The sequence below is a fragment of the Procambarus clarkii genome, chromosome 23 (genome assembly GCF_040958095.1).
Source record: "Procambarus clarkii isolate CNS0578487 chromosome 23, FALCON_Pclarkii_2.0, whole genome shotgun sequence".
Classification (NCBI taxonomy): Eukaryota; Metazoa; Arthropoda; class Malacostraca; order Decapoda; family Cambaridae; genus Procambarus; species Procambarus clarkii.
This window is the reverse complement of record NC_091172.1, coordinates 35,106,374-35,126,734: the sequence shown is the minus strand read 5'-3', so window position 1 is coordinate 35,126,734 and position 20,361 is coordinate 35,106,374. Positions and strand designations below refer to the sequence as shown.

The following is a 20,361-nucleotide window of genomic DNA, read 5'->3' as shown; positions in this document are numbered from 1 at the left end:
TTAGCTCCTGGACCCCGCCTTTATAACCAATCTATTTTTTCCTCTATTATAACTATTACATATAATTCTCTCTAACACACGCACAAACACACACACACACACACACACACACACACACACACACACACACACACACACACACACACACACACACACACACATGAAGCAGCCCGTAGCAGCTGTCTAACTCCCAGGTACCTATTTACTGCTAGGCGAACAGATGCACCAGGATGAAAGAAACTCAACCCATTTGTTTCCGCCTCGGCCGGGAACCGAACCCGGGCCCTTAGGACTACGTTTCCCCGAGAACTGTTCATTCAGCCGCGACGCCCCCGTCGTTTTAGGGAGGTAGATCATACTTAGGAAAGAGGGATGGATGGATTGGATATATGGGTGGGTGGATAGGGCAGATAGATCCATGGAATAGGGAGGTGTGGACAATGGGGCCAGGAGGACGGGGGGGGGGGGAGTAATCCACACAATTTATTGGATGATGCTTCTTCGTTATTTGTAATGACAATACCATCAGCTGGATGAGTGGTGAGGATGATATAGTGACAGGGGGATGGTGTTGACAGGACGTGTGATATAGTGACAGGGGATGGTGTTGACAGGACGTGTGATATAGTGACAGGGGATGGTGTTGACAGGACGTGTGATATAGTGACAGGGGATGGTGTTGACAGGACGTGTGATATAGTGACAGGGGATGGTGTTGACAGGACGTGTGATATAGTGACAGGGGATGGTGTTGACAGGACGTGTGACATAGTGACAGGTGATGGTGTTGACAGGACGTGTGATATAGTGACAGGTGATGGTGTTGACAGGACGTGTGACATAGTGACAGGTGATGGTGTTGACAGGACGTGTGACATAGTGACAGGTGATGGTGTTGACAGGACGTGTGACATAGTGACAGGTGATGGTGTTGACAGGACGGGTGATATAGTGACAGGACGGACACAGAGTGGCCAACAAAAGGATGTCACCCGCCTGGCCCTAAGCCTCTGGCTGCCCCACACTATCACACATGCCAATATGGCTGACGATGGCTCAGTATTCATGACTCGTATGGTGGCATCAGTAACGTCATGTCCGAACACCTGTAACATCTTCGTCTGCTGTGTTAAATCTCGGTGATAATCTCATTTGCTTTGTAACAGCGCCATGTATGATAATATTCCGCTAGTCTGCTGGGGATTTCTCCACAATGTTGACGTTTCTTCTCCAGCTGGGGAAGCTGTAAGATAAATAATTCGCCACGCACCTTGGCTGGGATGCCTGCGTCGTGGGGTGCAAGTCTACCCCTGTTCGTCTCTTGTGTTCACTCGACAAACTTAGTGATTCGTATTTGGTTGTATTTTTACCATTGCCCCATACCGATACGTTGTTGCTTGTGTGTTATAATCACTGTGCTTCTTCTCCGTTGCTTTAGTCGTAATTTGATCAATCTGCGCTGGATTGTGTTGTATGTCGCTTCACCTGTAATGTCATTCCCTAGTATTCCTACATGAATGGGGAATCCATTGGCAAGTCGTTGACAAATTTGATGTTTGTGTGTTTGCAATATTGCTATATGTGGCCAACTGGCTGTTGTTGCTCAAGAGATCCTGTTGTAAGGTTTCATTAGCTTAATCTATATGTATGATGGCGTGCAAGCAGTGTTCTGCAAGAACCTGTTCTTGAGCGTTCACAATGGGAGCCGTGTGAGTGCCGACGGCGGTGCTCAGGTAGCGAACACAAAGCGGGGCTCAGCAGCCCCATACGAATGGAAAACTTACCTGTAGTCATGGTTACTAATCAGGACCCAACGGCTCTCAACAACGTGTACAAAACGCCTCCAAGTGATTCCTCTCAGACGCGCAGAGGAAATCTTGTAAAATTTAAGAAACAAAATCCAAGTCTTAGTTATATTTATTATTATGTTGCGGGGGACCAGCATATCACAGCTGCACTGACAGATTCCTGTATATTGAACGATTATATCACACATGTACTCACACCCTGGTGGGCTGACACTGGTGGGCTGACACTGGTGGGCTGACACTGGTGGGCTGACACTGGTGGGCCCACACTGGTGGGCTCACACTGGTGGGCTCACACTGGTGAGCTCACATTAGTCACTGTAGACGCGCCTGGTACCGTAGAGGTGTAATAACCAAGAGCGTCCTCCCACAGGTGGTCAGTATGGCTACTGTGTGCCTCCAGCCTCACCAACGGCCAGTTCAGTAACCTCCGGCCACTACGAGGAGTCCTGCATGACCTGGGAGGCTTCGGGGACCTCAGCAACAGCGTCAGCAGCAGCAGTAGCAGCAGCAGCAGCGGCAGCAGCAGCAGAAGCGGTCATACGCCCGTGCCTCAAGACGTGACCGATGCCTTGAAAGCGGGATTGGATATTGCTCAAGAAATACTAGACATGGAGACAGCTGAAGGTAATTCTTTAAGTTTTCAAGTCCAATAAATATTAGAGATAAATGGTTGTATATGCAACAATGATAACAAAAAACAATGATCACAAGTTTGCGGAAAAAAACACTTGTGAAAAATAGAGAATGCTTAACGCGTTTTCGGCTACATCGCCTTCATCAGAGCAAGGTAGAATGAAGGGATTCTACTTTGCTCTGATGAAGGCGATGTAGCCGAAAACGTGTTAAGTATTCTCTATTTTTCACATGTGGTTTTTCCGCGTGGTTGTATATTTATAATTGAGTTATAACCCGACCACTTGGACTGGACGCTAGAGCGACGGTCTCGCTCTTTGCAAGTCGGCGTTCAATTCCCGACCGTCCAAGTCGTTGGGCACCATTCCTTTCCTTTGTCCTACCCTAAATCCTTATCTTGATACTGTGTCCAAGAGCTGTAGTCATACTGGATCAGCTCTTTCTCATAATTGCTTTACATTATAACTGACTTTACACAAAATTACAGTAAATTATTTATATAAAGGAAAGCCACAATAATAGCACACCATGAAACTTTATCATTATATTCTGCATAATATAGAGTTAGATGCTCCATTTGCCCCAGAGTACAGTACAGAACACTGCACCACATTTGGTGCAGTACAATGTGGCCTGAGGGAACACGTGCACAAGCACAGACAAACATACAGCTGACCATTAGAGCTGTGAGACTTGTACTGGTAGAACAAACAACATATAATTAGCATGACAAAACAATTTAATGTCATATATATATAAACTAATTCTGCTGTGAAGTTATGTCAATTTGCACAGATTCAGCGTTGTAAAATCACTACTCCATATCAACACATTTTGGGGCCAGTCTGGACCAAAATGACTCTGCACGATTAGTCCAAGTAACACAGATCTGATTTCAATGGGATATAAAATGCTGATCAATAAGCAGAATCTTTGTGGTAGTAATTCATTAATACTATCCAGCATCCAGCTGGGTATCTTCCTGCTTCCTCTGGCGACTAGTACCTATATTATATCATGTAGGCCTGCCTCACCATTATATGCTTTAAGGCACAGACGACGTATATATATATATATATATATATATATATATATATATATATATATATATATATATATATATATATATATATATATATAATCGGAATTAATATTTCCTGGTTGATATTTGTTGAGGAGTGTGAGTGGCCAGTGATCAGTAAGTGCCTCAACAAAGTCGTTTGTGTGTGTTGGGGGCAGAGATTCCTCTCACACGAAGGGTATCATTAGATGGATGTTGTTCTCAAGTGTAGAGTAGTGTGGACATGAGGCCAAGTAGGAGACTACAATGAGTGTGAGGATGGACATGCGGGAGAGGTCTTGCACATTGCCTCCATTCGCAGGTAACCTTACTAAGGTCAGCATTCCGTAGGTCCCCCAGGCTTCACATCCAGACAAGCTAAGACATTGGCCGATAAAGAACTTTACTCTCCTTCAGGTCTCTAGATGACCAGATCAGAGATCACTCGTAATTTTCTCTCCTTCAGGTCTCTAGATGACCAGATCAGAGATCACTCGTAATGTTCTCTCCTTCAGGTCTCTAGATGACCAGATAAGAGATCACTCATAATGTTCTCTCCTTCAGATCTCCGAGGCCGTCAGAGACATTGACAAGTAGGTCCTCTGAGGGTGTAATGTGCCCCGGTGACTTTTCGGAATTCTTTATCGGTTTCTCTCTGTACAGCAATTTTTAAGATCTGTTTAAAACAAAATTAGTGATAATAAAGGAGACTTTATTTCATAAAGTTAAAGAGGACATAGATAAACCATAAAGCAGGCTTTAACGGTAGGCTGTATTTGACACTAACTCTTCCGCATAATTCTCTCTATTTTTCTGTAGCATCTTTGGCCAGTGCCGAGCAGAAAACATTAGTTTAGTACCACCTATGTGAGCGTCAGCTTTACTGGTTGTTAACTCTTTCTACCACAAAAGTGTCTCAATTTAGATCAATTTACTAATTTTTTCCCATGTTTCAATGTGTGTCCTTCATGTATGAGCCCATGTATTAGCGTGGTGGCGGCAGGCAATCTGCATAATCAACCTCACTTGCAAATTGACTAAAAATAATGCTGCAGAAGTCAATGTCAGTGACTTGAGTCGGTGGCAAGCGAAAGTGATTTTTAGTTACATTGATGTAAAGAAGCGTGCAGCAGGTGGCCTCGTTAGTTCTTACACGCCTCACACTGATGTTTAAAGATGACCGGAAGTATTTAGGGATGATAAGGTTGCTTACACCACACACTTCACCGCTCACCTTCCTTACCTGTACACTCTCCCACTGGGACCTGCTTTCACAGTCACTCGCAAACACATCCGTGTTCACTTAAAGTCACTAGCACCCACGTAAGCGACACTCACCAAAACAGAGTTGCCAGTGAGTGTGTACTTGCCAGTGAGTGTGTACTTGCCAGTGAGTGTGTACTTGCCAGTGAGTGTGTACTTGCCAGTGAGTGTGTACTTGCCAGTGAGTGTGTTAATGTAGGTGTTTGTCTGGTGGAGAGTATTGTGGAGTGTGGGAGTAAAGGTTATGTCCGTGTCCTTGCCAGGGACCCGTCTGAGGACCACGCTGGAGGACCACCCGCTGGAGCAGAGCGCCATGCTTCTTTTCAACTTCAGACGCGCAGAGCCGGAAGCCAAGCGAGCTGCCGCCTGCCAGGGCAGACTTCTGCTGGAGGCTTCCAAATTCTACGTGAAGAGGTCAGTCCCTATTGCCTTGCCTCTACCCTACGATGTGAGGAGGTCAGTGCCTGCTTCCTTGAGTCAGAGGTCGTTCCTACCAGCACACACGAGGCTAGACACGTGTGCCTAACTGTCCAGTTACGAAACCTGTACATCTTTCGTCAATCTCGGCGGATTAGTTGATATTTTATTAAGGAGTTTGTGGGCTCCGAGGCGCTGCCAGGTGGTCCGTAAGAATAACAACATTAGTTTGAGAAGTTTCGTAACGAGTAATCTGTTCTATTAATCCCATCAAAGCCGCCATTATCGTGGAAAGATGTACAGGTTTCGTACGTGGAGAGGCTAATGTTTGGTGAATCCTGGGTATGAAAGGCAACATGCTCCCTCTCAGTGCTTATACCTTAACCATCCGTATGTCAGTACAGGTCTTGATCAATACACAACACGTGTTAATACACAACACGTGTTAATACACAGCACGTGTTAATACACAACACGTGTTAATACACAACACGTGTTAATACACAACACGTGTTAATACACAACACGTGTTAATACACAGCACAGGTTAATACACAACACGTGTTAATACACAACACGTGTTAATACACAACACGTGTTAATACACAACACATGTTAATACACAACACGTGTTAATACACAACACGTGTTAATACACAACACATGTTAATACACAACACGTGTTAATATACAACACGTGTTAATACACAACACATGTTAATACACAACACGTGTTAATACACAACACGTGTTAATACACAACACGTGTTAATACACAACACGTGTTAATACACAACACGTGTTAATACACAACACGTGTTAATACACAACACGTGTTAATACACAACACGTGTTAATACACAACACGTGTTAATACACAACACGTGTTAATACACAACACGTGTTAATACACAACACGTGTTAATACACAACACGTGTTAATACACAACACGTGTTAATACACAACACATGTTAATACACAACACGTGTTAATATACAACACGTGTTAATACACAACACGTGTTAGAGTAAGGGGTAGAGAGTATAGTATGGAGCACTGGCAACATTAACATTAATGAAATACACTAGAGTCAGGTTGTGAGGTATATTGTGTGACCTGGTGAGTGTGTGAGTGTGTGTGTGTGTGTGTGTGTGTGTGTGTGTGTGTGTGTGTGTGTGTGTGTGTGTGTGTGCCCCTGGGGTGTGTGAGAGTGACCTGGTGTGTGAGAGAGTGACCTGGTGTGAGAGAGTGACCTGGTGTGAGAGAGTGACCTGGGGAACTACCTCCTCGTTTCCTCGACACTGAACCCCTTGTTAAGTGTCTTGTATAATTATATTTCTGGGAAGTACTTGAACCTGTTATCTCAAGCTACCTTGAGTTGTTGTCAGGATAACCCAAGAGATTATCACAACTTTCCGTATAGGATGACTAATAATTCTCACAAATATGGCACCGCCATATTAAACACTTCTCAAGATACATATTAAATTAATTTTCTAGATTTAAAATGGTTTTAGGCCTATTCGCGAGTATCAATAAATATATCACCAGTTATATGCTCAAGACACTCATTATCCCTCACAAGACAGAAACTGACAGAGGCGGGACCAGAGAGCCGAAGCTCAACAGCCAGCAAGCACAACTAGGCGAGCACGTGTTTAAGATTAATGGATGAGGTAAGGTAATTGTGAGGAGAGAACGGCACACCAGTGGCACTGTTCAGCACTTGGACCGGGATTAGGAGAACAATGATCTGGGATATGACGACAAATGGGTTGGGATATGTGACCTAGAGGTTGGGATGTTGGGATGAGAGACCGTCGCTCTACCCACCAGTCCAATATCAACGTGGGTGATGGAGTTTACATTGGTCTACCTCATTTGTCTCACTCTCCTTGTCTACCTATTCCCCTCTCTTCTCCCTCCTCCTCCTGCCCCACCGCAGCCATCATACAGTCAGGGGAACAAGGTGGGCGCTGCGACAAGTGGCTGGAACTGCTGCACTTGATCGGGATGTGGCCAGAGACGTACCTTCAGGATGCCGCCTCGGGTATACAGGCAGCTGCAGGGTTGGTCAACACTAGCCATTACATAACTCTGGACGATCTGATGTCCGGTTACTTACATGCGAGCCTCTTTGATCCTCTCAAGAGTGTGTTAGATAGCCTTAATAAATGGGGACCCGTGGCTCAGCGAGTCACGGGTCCAGCGCCCCACCACTTGCCGGCACGATGGCAAATCATGACATAACTTGTTATAAAAAGATTCATATTCCATAAATGTAGATTCGAAGTCTGTGTTAGTAAATGTTAGTATTGTCGACGAGTGGAACACTGCTTCTTCCCTCCCTCCCCCCTTCCTCGTCTCTTTGTGCTTCGTAGCCTCTCATACGTCTTGGGAGACGACACGCATACACGGATATTCAGACCACTGAACGACCTGGTGTCCGGTTGACTACGCTTACTGGAAGGTGCATTCGTGAAGTGTGCGTGCGTGCGTGCGTGTCACAGATGTGGCCAAGACTCACTCATCCCTCATGACCCATGATTGGGCGAGCGTGGGAATCCTACCCGGATTTGGGAAATGATCTAAATGCTTCACTTAACTCGGGGAGGGGATGATGATAGATGGGGTTACCTTGAGACGATTTCGGGGCTCAACGTCCCCGCGACCCGGTCCTCGACCAGGCCTCCTGGCGGATAGATGGGGGGGGGGGGAATGAAGGACGAGAATATCAACTTACTCGATTATAATAGCCTGAGGATAGACGACCTTGCTACACGATTAATAACTTGTTTATCTCTTCAAGGCTGGAGGGCAGATGTTAAGGGCCAGCCTCACTCAACTTTGCAGGGTGACAGGTGATGGGTTGGTGACTAACATAGGTGGGTCGGCACCATTGCTCCAATGGTGACTTCCATGAAATCCTATTACATACATATACAACAACGATCACGAAAACACTGATCCAATTATGAGGAATAACCACAATAAAAAATAAGGGAATGCTGAACGCGTCTTCGGCTTCATGCCATCCTCAGAGCATAGCCCTTCCTCCGAATAGAAATACGGTTTAATACTAAATGTAATAAGTTCATTCTTCACTGTCGGCATAATACAAAAATACACTTAACTGTGCTACACTTACCTCCCCCATATATTCTCTTCCTTTCGTGTTAATACACTCAAAATTTTAAGATCAAAGATTAAGAACTAAATTCCATATCGTCAAGTTTTAAATGTAAAGAATTTCTTTTTCAGTTTTATTAAATAATAGAGAGTTTATATAAAATTTGAAAATATCCGAAGTTACTTTATAATTTATTGAAATAATTTAGTTTTGTTTTATTAGTTTTGTAAAATTGTAGTATGAATATAGCTATAGGTTAAGTATTAATTGTAATTAAGACGCAATAAATGCTTTTTACATGCTTGTCCTCCTACACTTACACGATTACGTCCTGGTTTTCTATAAAGCTTTTTAGGTAAACTATAATATTCACAATATTTTGGTGCGATGCTGGAGATTAAGTGTATTTATGTACTATGCCGATAGTCAGGATTGTACTTATTACATTTAGTATTAAAACGGACTGTCTAGTCTTAGGATGGGCTGCAGAGCAAAACAGTTCAATGACCCGGCCAGGATTCGAACCCATAACGTCTATGATCACCCCCAAACGTTCACAGTACCGTGACCACCTCACCATAGACCTCTGTACGGGGTTAAATATATATATATATATATATATATATATATATATATATATATATATATATATATATATATATATATATATATATATATATATATACATACATACATACATACATACATATATATATCACCAGTTATATGCTCAAGACACTCATTATCCTTCACAAGACAGAAACTGACAGAGGCGGGACCAGAGAGCCGAAGCTCAACCTCTGGCAAGCACAACTAGGCGAGCACGTGTTTAAGATTAATGGATGAGGTAAGGTAATTGTGAGGAGAGAACGGCACACCAGTGGCACTGTTCAGCACTTGGACCGGGATTAGGAGAACAATGATCTGGGATATGACGACAAATGGGTTGGGATATGTGACCTAGAGGTTGGGATGTTGGGATGAGAGACCGTCGCTCTACCCACCAGTCCAATATCAACGTGGGTGATGGAGTTTACATTGGTCTACCTCATTTGTCTCACTCTCCTTGTCTACCTATTCCCCTCTCTTCTCCCTCCTCCTCCTGCCCCACCGCAGCCATCATACAGTCAGGGGAACAAGGTGGGCGCTGCGACAAGTGGCAGGAACTGCTGCACTTGATCGGGATGTGGCCAGAGACGTACCTTCAGGATGCCGCCTCGGGTATACAGGCAGCTGCAGGGTTGGTCAACACTAGCCATTACATAACTCTGGACGATCTGATGTCCGGTTACTTACATGCGAGCCTCTTTGATCCTCTCAAGAGTGTGTTAGATAGCCTTAATAAATGGGGACCCGTGGCTCAGCGAGTCACGGGTCCAGCGCCCCACCACTTGCCGGCACGATGGCAAATCATGACATAACTTGTTATAAAAAGATTCATATTCCATAAATGTAGATTCGAAGTCTGTGTTAGTAAATGTTAGTGTTGTCGACGAGTGGAACACTGCCTCTTCCCTCCCTCCCCCCTTCCTCGTCTCTCTGTGCTTCGTAGCCTCTCTTACGTCTTGGGAGACGACACGCATACTCGGATATTCAGACCACTGAACGACCTGGTGTCCGGTTGACTACGCTTACTGGAAGGTGCATTCGTGAAGTGTGCGTGCGTGCGTGCGTGTCACAGATGTGGCCAAGACTCACTCATCCCTCATGACCCATGATTGGGCGAGCGTGGGAATCCTACCCGGATTTGGGAAATGATCTAAATGCTTCACTTAACTCGGGGAGGGGATGATGATAGATGGGGTTACCTTGAGACGATTTCGGGGCTCAACGTCCCCGCGACCCGGTCCTCGACCAGGCCTCCTGGCGGATAGATGGGGGGGGGGGGGGAATGAAGGACGAGAATATCAACTTACTCGATTATAATAGCCTGAGGATAGACGACCTTGCTACACGATTAATAACTTGTTTATCTCTTCAAGGCTGGAGGGCAGATGTTAAGGGCCAGCCTCACTCAACTTTGCAGGGTGACAGGTGATGGGTTGGTGACTAACATAGGTGGGTCGGCACCATTGCTCCAATGGTGACTTCCATGAAATCCTATTACATACATATGCAACAACGATCACGAAAACACTGATCCAATTATGAGGAATAACCACAATAAAAAATAAGGGAATGCTGAACGCGTCTTCGGCTTCATGCCATCCTCAGAGCATAGCCCTTCCTCCGAATAGAAATACGGTTTAATACTAAATGTAATAAGTTCATTCTTCACTGTCGGCATAATACAAAAATACACTTAACTGTGCTACACTTACCTCCCCCATATATTCTCTTCCTTTCGTGTTAATACACTCAAAATTTTAAGATCAAAGATTAAGAACTAAATTCCATATCGTCAAGTTTTAAATGTAAAGAATTTCTTTTTCAGTTTTATTAAATAATAGAGAGTTTATATAAAATTTGAAAATATCCGAAGTTACTTTATAATTTATTGAAATAATTTAGTTTTGTTTTATTAGTTTTGTAAAATTGTAGTATGAATATAGCTATAGGTTAAGTATTAATTGTAATTAAGACGCAATAAATGCTTTTTACATGCTTGTCCTCCTACACTTACACGATTACGTCCTGGTTTTCTATAAAGCTTTTTAGGTAAACTATAATATTCACAATATTTTGGTGCGATGCTGGAGATTAAGTGTATTTATGTACTATGCCGATAGTCAGGATTGTACTTATTACATTTAGTATTAAAACGGACTGTCTAGTCTTAGGATGGGCTGCAGAGCAAAACAGTTCAATGACCCGGCCAGGATTCGAACCCATAACGTCTATGATCACCCCCAAACGTTCACAGTACCGTGACCACCTCACCATAGACCTCTGTACGGGGTTAAATATATATATATATATATATATATATATATATATATATATATATATATATATATATATATATATATATATATATATATATATACATACATACATACATACATATATATATCACCAGTTATATGCTCAAGACACTCATTATCCTTCACAAGACAGAAACTGACAGAGGCGGGACCAGAGAGCCGAAGCTCAACCTCTGGCAAGCACAACTAGGCGAGCACGTGTTTAAGATTAATGGATGAGGTAAGGTAATTGTGAGGAGAGAACGGCACACCAGTGGCACTGTTCAGCACTTGGACCGGGATTAGGAGAACAATGATCTGGGATATGACGACAAATGGGTTGGGATATGTGACCTAGAGGTTGGGATGTTGGGATGAGAGACCGTCGCTCTACCCACCAGTCCAATATCAACGTGGGTGATGGAGTTTACATTGGTCTACCTCATTTGTCTCACTCTCCTTGTCTACCTATTCCCCTCTCTTCTCCCTCCTCCTCCTGCCCCACCGCAGCCATCATACAGTCAGGGGAACAAGGTGGGCGCTGCGACAAGTGGCTGGAACTGCTGCACTTGATCGGGATGTGGCCAGAGACGTACCTTCAGGATGCCGCCTCGGGTATACAGGCAGCTGCAGGGTTGGTCAACACTAGCCACTACATAACTCTGGACGATCTGATGTCCGGTTATTTACATGCGAGCCTCTTTGATCCTCTCAAGAGTGTGTTAGATAGCCTTAATAAATGGGGACCCGTGGCTCAGCGAGTCACGGGTCCAGCGCCCCACCACTGGCCGGCACGATGGCAAATCATGACATAACTTGTTATAAAAAGATTCATATTCCATAAATGTAGATTCGAAGTCTGTGTTAGTAAATGTTAGTGTTGTCGACGAGTGGAACACTGCCTCTTCCCTCCCTCCCCCCTTCCTCGTCTCTCTGTGCTTCGTAGCCTCTCTTACGTCTTTGGAGACGACACGCATACTCGGATATTCAGACCACTGAACGACCTGGTGTCCGGTTGACTACGCTTACTGGAAGGTGCATTCGTGAAGTGTGCGTGCGTGCGTGCGTGTCACAGATGTGGCCAAGACTCACTCATCCCTCATGACCCATGATTGGGCGAGCGTGGGAATCCTACCCGGATTTGGGAAATGATCTAAATGCTTCACTTAACTCGGGGAGGGGATGATGATAGATGGGGTTACCTTGAGACGATTTCGGGGCTCAACGTCCCCGCGACCCGGTCCTCGACCAGGCCTCCTGGCGGATAGATGGGGGGGGGGGAATGAAGGACGAGAATATCAACTTACTCGATTATAATAGCCTGAGGATAGACGACCTTGCTACACGATTAATAACTTGTTTATCTCTTCAAGGCTGGAGGGCAGATGTTAAGGGCCAGCCTCACTCAACTTTGCAGGGTGACAGGTGATGGGTTGGTGACTAACATAGGTGGGTCGGCACCATTGCTCCAATGGTGACTTCCATGAAATCCTATTACATACATATGCAACAACGATCACGAAAACACTGATCCAATTATGAGGAATAACCACAATAAAAAATAAGGGAATGCTGAACGCGTCTTCGGCTTCATGCCATCCTCAGAGCATAGCCCTTCCTCCGAATAGAAATACGGTTTAATACTAAATGTAATAAGTTCATTCTTCACTGTCGGCATAATACAAAAATACACTTAACTGTGCTACACTTACCTCCCCCATATATTCTCTTCCTTTCGTGTTAATACACTCAAAATTTTAAGATCAAAGATTAAGAACTAAATTCCATATCGTCAAGTTTTAAATGTAAAGAATTTCTTTTTCAGTTTTATTAAATAATAGAGAGTTTATATAAAATTTGAAAATATCCGAAGTTACTTTATAATTTATTGAAATAATTTAGTTTTGTTTTATTAGTTTTGTAAAATTGTAGTATGAATATAGCTATAGGTTAAGTATTAATTGTAATTAAGACGCAATAAATGCTTTTTACATGCTTGTCCTCCTACACTTACACGATTACGTCCTGGTTTTCTATAAAGCTTTTTAGGTAAACTATAATATTCACAATATTTTGGTGCGATGCTGGAGATTAAGTGTATTTATGTACTATGCCGATAGTCAGGATTGTACTTATTACATTTAGTATTAAAACGGACTGTCTAGTCTTAGGATGGGCTGCAGAGCAAAACAGTTCAATGACCCGGCCAGGATTCGAACCCATAACGTCTATGATCACCCCCAAACGTTCACAGTACCGTGACCACCTCACCATAGACCTCTGTACGGGGTTAAATATATATATATATATATATATATATATATATATATATATATATATATATATATATATATATATATATATATATATATATATATATACATACATACATACATAAATATATATATCACCAGTTATATGCTCAAGACACTCATTATCCTTCACAAGACAGAAACTGACAGAGGCGGGACCAGAGAGCCGAAGCTCAACCTCTGGCAAGCACAACTAGGCGAGCACGTGTTTAAGATTAATGGATGAGGTAAGGTAATTGTGAGGAGAGAACGGCACACCAGTGGCACTGTTCAGCACTTGGACCGGGATTAGGAGAACAATGATCTGGGATATGACGACAAATGGGTTGGGATATGTGACCTAGAGGTTGGGATGTTGGGATGAGAGACCGTCGCTCTACCCACCAGTCCAATATCAACGTGGGTGATGGAGTTTACATTGGTCTACCTCATTTGTCTCACTCTCCTTGTCTACCTATTCCCCTCTCTTCTCCCTCCTCCTCCTGCCCCACCGCAGCCATCATACAGTCAGGGGAACAAGGTGGGCGCTGCGACAAGTGGCTGGAACTGCTGCACTTGATCGGGATGTGGCCAGAGACGTACCTTCAGGATGCCGCCTCGGGTATACAGGCAGCTGCAGGGTTGGTCAACACTAGCCACTACATAACTCTGGACGATCTGATGTCCGGTTATTTACATGCGAGCCTCTTTGATCCTCTCAAGAGTGTGTTAGATAGCCTTAATAAATGGGGACCCGTGGCTCAGCGAGTCACGGGTCCAGCGCCCCACCACTGGCCGGCACGATGGCAAATCATGACATAACTTGTTATAAAAAGATTCATATTCCATAAATGTAGATTCGAAGTCTGTGTTAGTAAATGTTAGTGTTGTCGACGAGTGGAACACTGCCTCTTCCCTCCCTCCCCCCTTCCTCGTCTCTCTGTGCTTCGTAGCCTCTCTTACGTCTTTGGAGACGACACGCATACTCGGATATTCAGACCACTGAACGACCTGGTGTCCGGTTGACTACGCTTACTGGAAGGTGCATTCGTGAAGTGTGCGTGCGTGCGTGCGTGTCACAGATGTGGCCAAGACTCACTCATCCCTCATGACCCATGATTGGGCGAGCGTGGGAATCCTACCCGGATTTGGGAAATGATCTAAATGCTTCACTTAACTCGGGGAGGGGATGATGATAGATGGGGTTACCTTGAGACGATTTCGGGGCTCAACGTCCCCGCGACCCGGTCCTCGACCAGGCCTCCTGGCGGATAGATGGGGGGGGGGGGAATGAAGGACGAGAATATCAACTTACTCGATTATAATAGCCTGAGGATAGACGACCTTGCTACACGATTAATAACTTGTTTATCTCTTCAAGGCTGGAGGGCAGATGTTAAGGGCCAGCCTCACTCAACTTTGCAGGGTGACAGGTGATGGGTTGGTGACTAACATAGGTGGGTCGGCACCATTGCTCCAATGGTGACTTCCATGAAATCCTATTACATACATATACAACAACGATCACGAAAACACTGATCCAATTATGAGGAATAACCACAATAAAAAATAAGGGAATGCTGAACGCGTCTTCGGCTTCATGCCATCCTCAGAGCATAGCCCTTCCTCCGAATAGAAATACGGTTTAATACTAAATGTAATAAGTTCATTCTTCACTGTCGGCATAATACAAAAATACACTTAACTGTGCTACACTTACCTCCCCCATATATTCTCTTCCTTTCGTGTTAATACACTCAAAATTTTAAGATCAAAGATTAAGAACTAAATTCCATATCGTCAAGTTTTAAATGTAAAGAATTTCTTTTTCAGTTTTATTAAATAATAGAGAGTTTATATAAAATTTGAAAATATCCGAAGTTACTTTATAATTTATTGAAATAATTTAGTTTTGTTTTATTAGTTTTGTAAAATTGTAGTATGAATATAGCTATAGGTTAAGTATTAATTGTAATTAAGACGCAATAAATGCTTTTTACATGCTTGTCCTCCTACACTTACACGATTACGTCCTGGTTTTCTATAAAGCTTTTTAGGTAAACTATAATATTCACAATATTTTGGTGCGATGCTGGAGATTAAGTGTATTTATGTACTATGCCGATAGTCAGGATTGTACTTATTACATTTAGTATTAAAACGGACTGTCTAGTCTTAGGATGGGCTGCAGAGCAAAACAGTTCAATGACCCGGCCAGGATTCGAACCCATAACGTCTATGATCACCCCCAAACGTTCACAGTACCGTGACCACCTCACCATAGACCTCTGTACGGGGTTAAATATATATATATATATATATATATATATATATATATATATATATATATATATATATATATATATATATATATATATATACATACATACATACATACATACATATATATATCACCAGTTATATGCTCAAGACACTCATTATCCTTCACAAGACAGAAACTGACAGAGGCGGGACCAGAGAGCCGAAGCTCAACCTCTGGCAAGCACAACTAGGCGAGCACGTGTTTAAGATTAATGGATGAGGTAAGGTAATTGTGAGGAGAGAACGGCACACCAGTGGCACTGTTCAGCACTTGGACCGGGATTAGGAGAACAATGATCTGGGATATGACGACAAATGGGTTGGGATATGTGACCTAGAGGTTGGGATGTTGGGATGAGAGACCGTCGCTCTACCCACCAGTCCAATATCAACGTGGGTGATGGAGTTTACATTGGTCTACCTCATTTGTCTCACTCTCCTTGTCTACCTATTCCCCTCTCTTCTCCCTCCTCCTCCTGCCCCACCGCAGCCATCATACAGTCAGGGGAACAAGGTGGGCGCTGCGACAAGTGGCTGGAACTGCTGCACTTGATCGGGATGTGGCCAGAGACGTACCTTCAGGATGCCGCCTCGGGTATACAGGCAGCTGCAGGGTTGGTCAACACTAGCCACTACATAACTCTGGACGATCTGATGTCCGGTTATTTACATGCGAGCCTCTTTGATCCTCTCAAGAGTGTGTTAGATAGCCTTAATAAATGGGGACCCGTGGCTCAGCGAGTCACGGGTCCAGCGCCCCACCACTGGCCGGCACGATGGCAAATCATGACATAACTTGTTATAAAAAGATTCATATTCCATAAATGTAGATTCGAAGTCTGTGTTAGTAAATGTTAGTATTGTCGACGAGTGGAACACTGCCTCTTCCCTCCCTCCCCCCTTCCTCGTCTCTCTGTGCTTCGTAGCCTCTCTTACGTCTTTGGAGACGACACGCATACTCGGATATTCAGACCACTGAACGACCTGGTGTCCGGTTGACTACGCTTACTGGAAGGTGCATTCGTGAAGTGTGCGTGCGTGCGTGCGTGTCACAGATGTGGCCAAGACTCACTCATCCCTCATGACCCATGATTGGGCGAGCGTGGGAATCCTACCCGGATTTGGGAAATGATCTAAATGCTTCACTTAACTCGGGGAGGGGATGATGATAGATGGGGTTACCTTGAGACGATTTCGGGGCTCAACGTCCCCGCGACCCGGTCCTCGACCAGGCCTCCTGGCGGATAGATGGGGGGGGGGGGGGAATGAAGGACGAGAATATCAACTTACTCGATTATAATAGCCTGAGGATAGACGACCTTGCTACACGATTAATAACTTGTTTATCTCTTCAAGGCTGGAGGGCAGATGTTAAGGGCCAGCCTCACTCAACTTTGCAGGGTGACAGGTGATGGGTTGGTGACTAACATAGGTGGGTCGGCACCATTGCTCCAATGGTGACTTCCATGAAATCCTATTACATACATATGCAACAACGATCACGAAAACACTGATCCAATTATGAGGAATAACCACAATAAAAAATAAGGGAATGCTGAACGCGTCTTCGGCTTCATGCCATCCTCAGAGCATAGCCCTTCCTCCGAATAGAAATACGGTTTAATACTAAATGTAATAAGTTCATTCTTCACTGTCGGCATAATACAAAAATACACTTAACTGTGCTACACTTACCTCCCCCATATATTCTCTTCCTTTCGTGTTAATACACTCAAAATTTTAAGATCAAAGATTAAGAACTAAATTCCATATCGTCAAGTTTTAAATGTAAAGAATTTCTTTTTCAGTTTTATTAAATAATAGAGAGTTTATATAAAATTTGAAAATATCCGAAGTTACTTTATAATTTATTGAAATAATTTAGTTTTGTTTTATTAGTTTTGTAAAATTGTAGTATGAATATAGCTATAGGTTAAGTATTAATTGTAATTAAGACGCAATAAATGCTTTTTACATGCTTGTCCTCCTACACTTACACGATTACGTCCTGGTTTTCTATAAAGCTTTTTAGGTAAACTATAATATTCACAATATTTTGGTGCGATGCTGGAGATTAAGTGTATTTATGTACTATGCCGATAGTCAGGATTGTACTTATTACATTTAGTATTAAAACGGACTGTCTAGTCTTAGGATGGGCTGCAGAGCAAAACAGTTCAATGACCCGGCCAGGATTCGAACCCATAACGTCTATGATCACCCCCAAACGTTCACAGTACCGTGACCACCTCACCATAGACCTCTGTACGGGGTTAAATATATATATATATATATATATATATATATATATATATATATATATATATATATATATATATATATATATATATATATATATATATATATACATACATACATATATATATATATATATATACATATATATATATATATATATATATATATATATATATATATATATATATATATATATACATACATACATATATGAGTAAGTTGTTCTGAACGAGGTGAGAATAGCGTGAGGTACCTCATCCCTTTGTGTGTATTTATATCTCGATAAACATTTTTCAGTTTCTATTTCAACTGAACTCAACAATGTAACCATTTTTATTAAATGCTTTTATCACTTATTTCTGTACACAGAAGAGTACAGGAACTGTAGGGTATAGGTACAGATGACTGCCAACAGGCTGAGAGCCTTCCCTTCCTATAGCTCATGGTGAGCATTACCCACTAGTTACCCTGGAACACTACCTAACAAGCGGTTAACAACCAGGTACCTAATCACTGCTGGGCCAACATTTAAGGATTGGTACCCAGTCAGGACTGTAACCATCATCACTACCCAGGCACCACTGGGTCTCCCCTCTCCTTCACCACCTTCCCGTCATCTCCGTAACTATTTTGGGAACGGCTCCCAATAGTTAAGCCTTTTGGGGTCAGTCCGGACCCCGCTAGGTGCAGTTATCTGGATAATTACCTATTTTTGTTACAGGAGAGGAACTATGTCTCTGAATCCTACCCCCAACTAGACCACTATTTGTGATGAAGCGGTTTTCATTGTCCTAACAACTCCCCAGCGATCAATGACACTATTGTTAGTAGCATTTTTATACTGAACGATTACCATGCCACGTCTTCGTGTCCTTCAGGTACAACATATCTGCCGAGGACGTCCAGTATTTCCTGACGGAGCTGAACGCGCTGATCGAGCCGGAGGAGTGCCGGAGGCTGAGGCCCCGAGGCTGCGAGGCGGCGCTGGGGCCCCCGCGCTGCTCCCCCCTCTACCCTTACCGCTTCGTCGACGGCTCCTGCAACAACCTCCGCAACCCCAAGTGGGGGGCGGCCATGACCCCCTTCGTCAGATACCTGGTCCCTGCTTACGAGGACGGTGAGTACCTGCTCCCTGCTGCATGGCGAGGACGGTGAGTACCTGCTCCCTGCTGCATGGCGAGGACGGTGAGTACCTGCTCCCTGCTGCATGGCGAAGACGGTGAGTACCTGCTCCCTGCTGCATGGCGAGGACGGTGAGTACCTGCTCCCTGCTGCATGGCGAGGACGCTGAGTACCTGCTCCCTGCTGCATGGCGAGGACGGTGAGTACCTGCTCCCTGCTGCATGGCGAAGACGGTGAGTACCTGCTCCCTGCTGCATGGCGAGGACGGTGAGTACCTGCTCCCTGCTGCATGGCGAGGACGCTGAGTACCTGCTCCCTGCTGCATGGCGAAGACGGTGAGTACCTGCTCCCTGCTGCTGGCGAGGGCGGTGAGTACCTGCTCCCTGCTGCATGGCGAAGACGGTGAGTACCTGCTCCCTGCTGCTGGCGAGGGCGGTGAGTACCTGCTCTCTGCTGGCGAGGACGGTGAGTACCTGCTCCCTGCTGCTGGCGAGGACGGTGAGTACCTGCTCCCTGCTTACGAGGACGGTGAGTACCTGCTCCCTGCTGGCGAGGACGGTGAGTACCTGCTCCCTGCTGCATGGCGAGGACGGTGAGTACCTGCTCCCTGCTGGGGAGGACGGTGAGTACCTGCTCCTTGCTGCATGGCGAGGACGGTGAGTACCTGCTCCCTGCTGCATGGCGAGGACGGTGAGTACCTGCTCCCTGCTGCATGGCGAGGACGGTGAGTACCTGCTCCCTGCTGCATGGCGAGGACGGTGAGTACCTGCTCCCTGCTGCATGGCGAGGACGGTGAGTACCTGCTCCCTGCTGCATGGCGAGGACGGTGAGTACCTGCTCCCTGCTGCATGGCGAGGACGGTGAGTACCTGCTCCCTGCTGCATGGCGAGGACGGTGAGTACCTGCTCCCTGCTGCATGGCGAGGACGGTGAGTACCTGCTCCCTGCTGCATGGCGAGGACGGTGAGTACCTGCTCCCTGCTGCATGGCGAGGACGGTGAGTACCTGCTCCCTGCTGCATGGCGAGGACGGTGAGTACCTGCTCCCTGCTGCATGGCGAGGACGGTGAGTACCTGCTCCCTGCTGCATGGCGAGGACGGTGAGTACCTGCTCCCTGCTGCATGGCGAGGACGGTGAGTACCTGCTCCCT

At 44.7% G+C, this 20,361-nt stretch overlaps 1 protein-coding gene across 1 annotated transcript in view; it reads left to right on the top strand.

The window, feature by feature from the left end:
- Nucleotides 1–20,361, top strand: part of LOC123763908 (salivary peroxidase/catechol oxidase) — a 77,747-nt gene that overhangs the window by 20,192 nt on the left and 37,194 nt on the right. Inside the window, exons 2-4 of the mRNA XM_069330166.1 lie at nt 2,182–2,435; nt 5,031–5,181; nt 18,969–19,207. Of these exons, the coding sequence (XP_069186267.1) occupies nt 2,182–2,435; nt 5,031–5,181; nt 18,969–19,207 (644 nt within the window). The remainder of the gene's footprint in view (nt 1–2,181; nt 2,436–5,030; nt 5,182–18,968; nt 19,208–20,361) is intronic.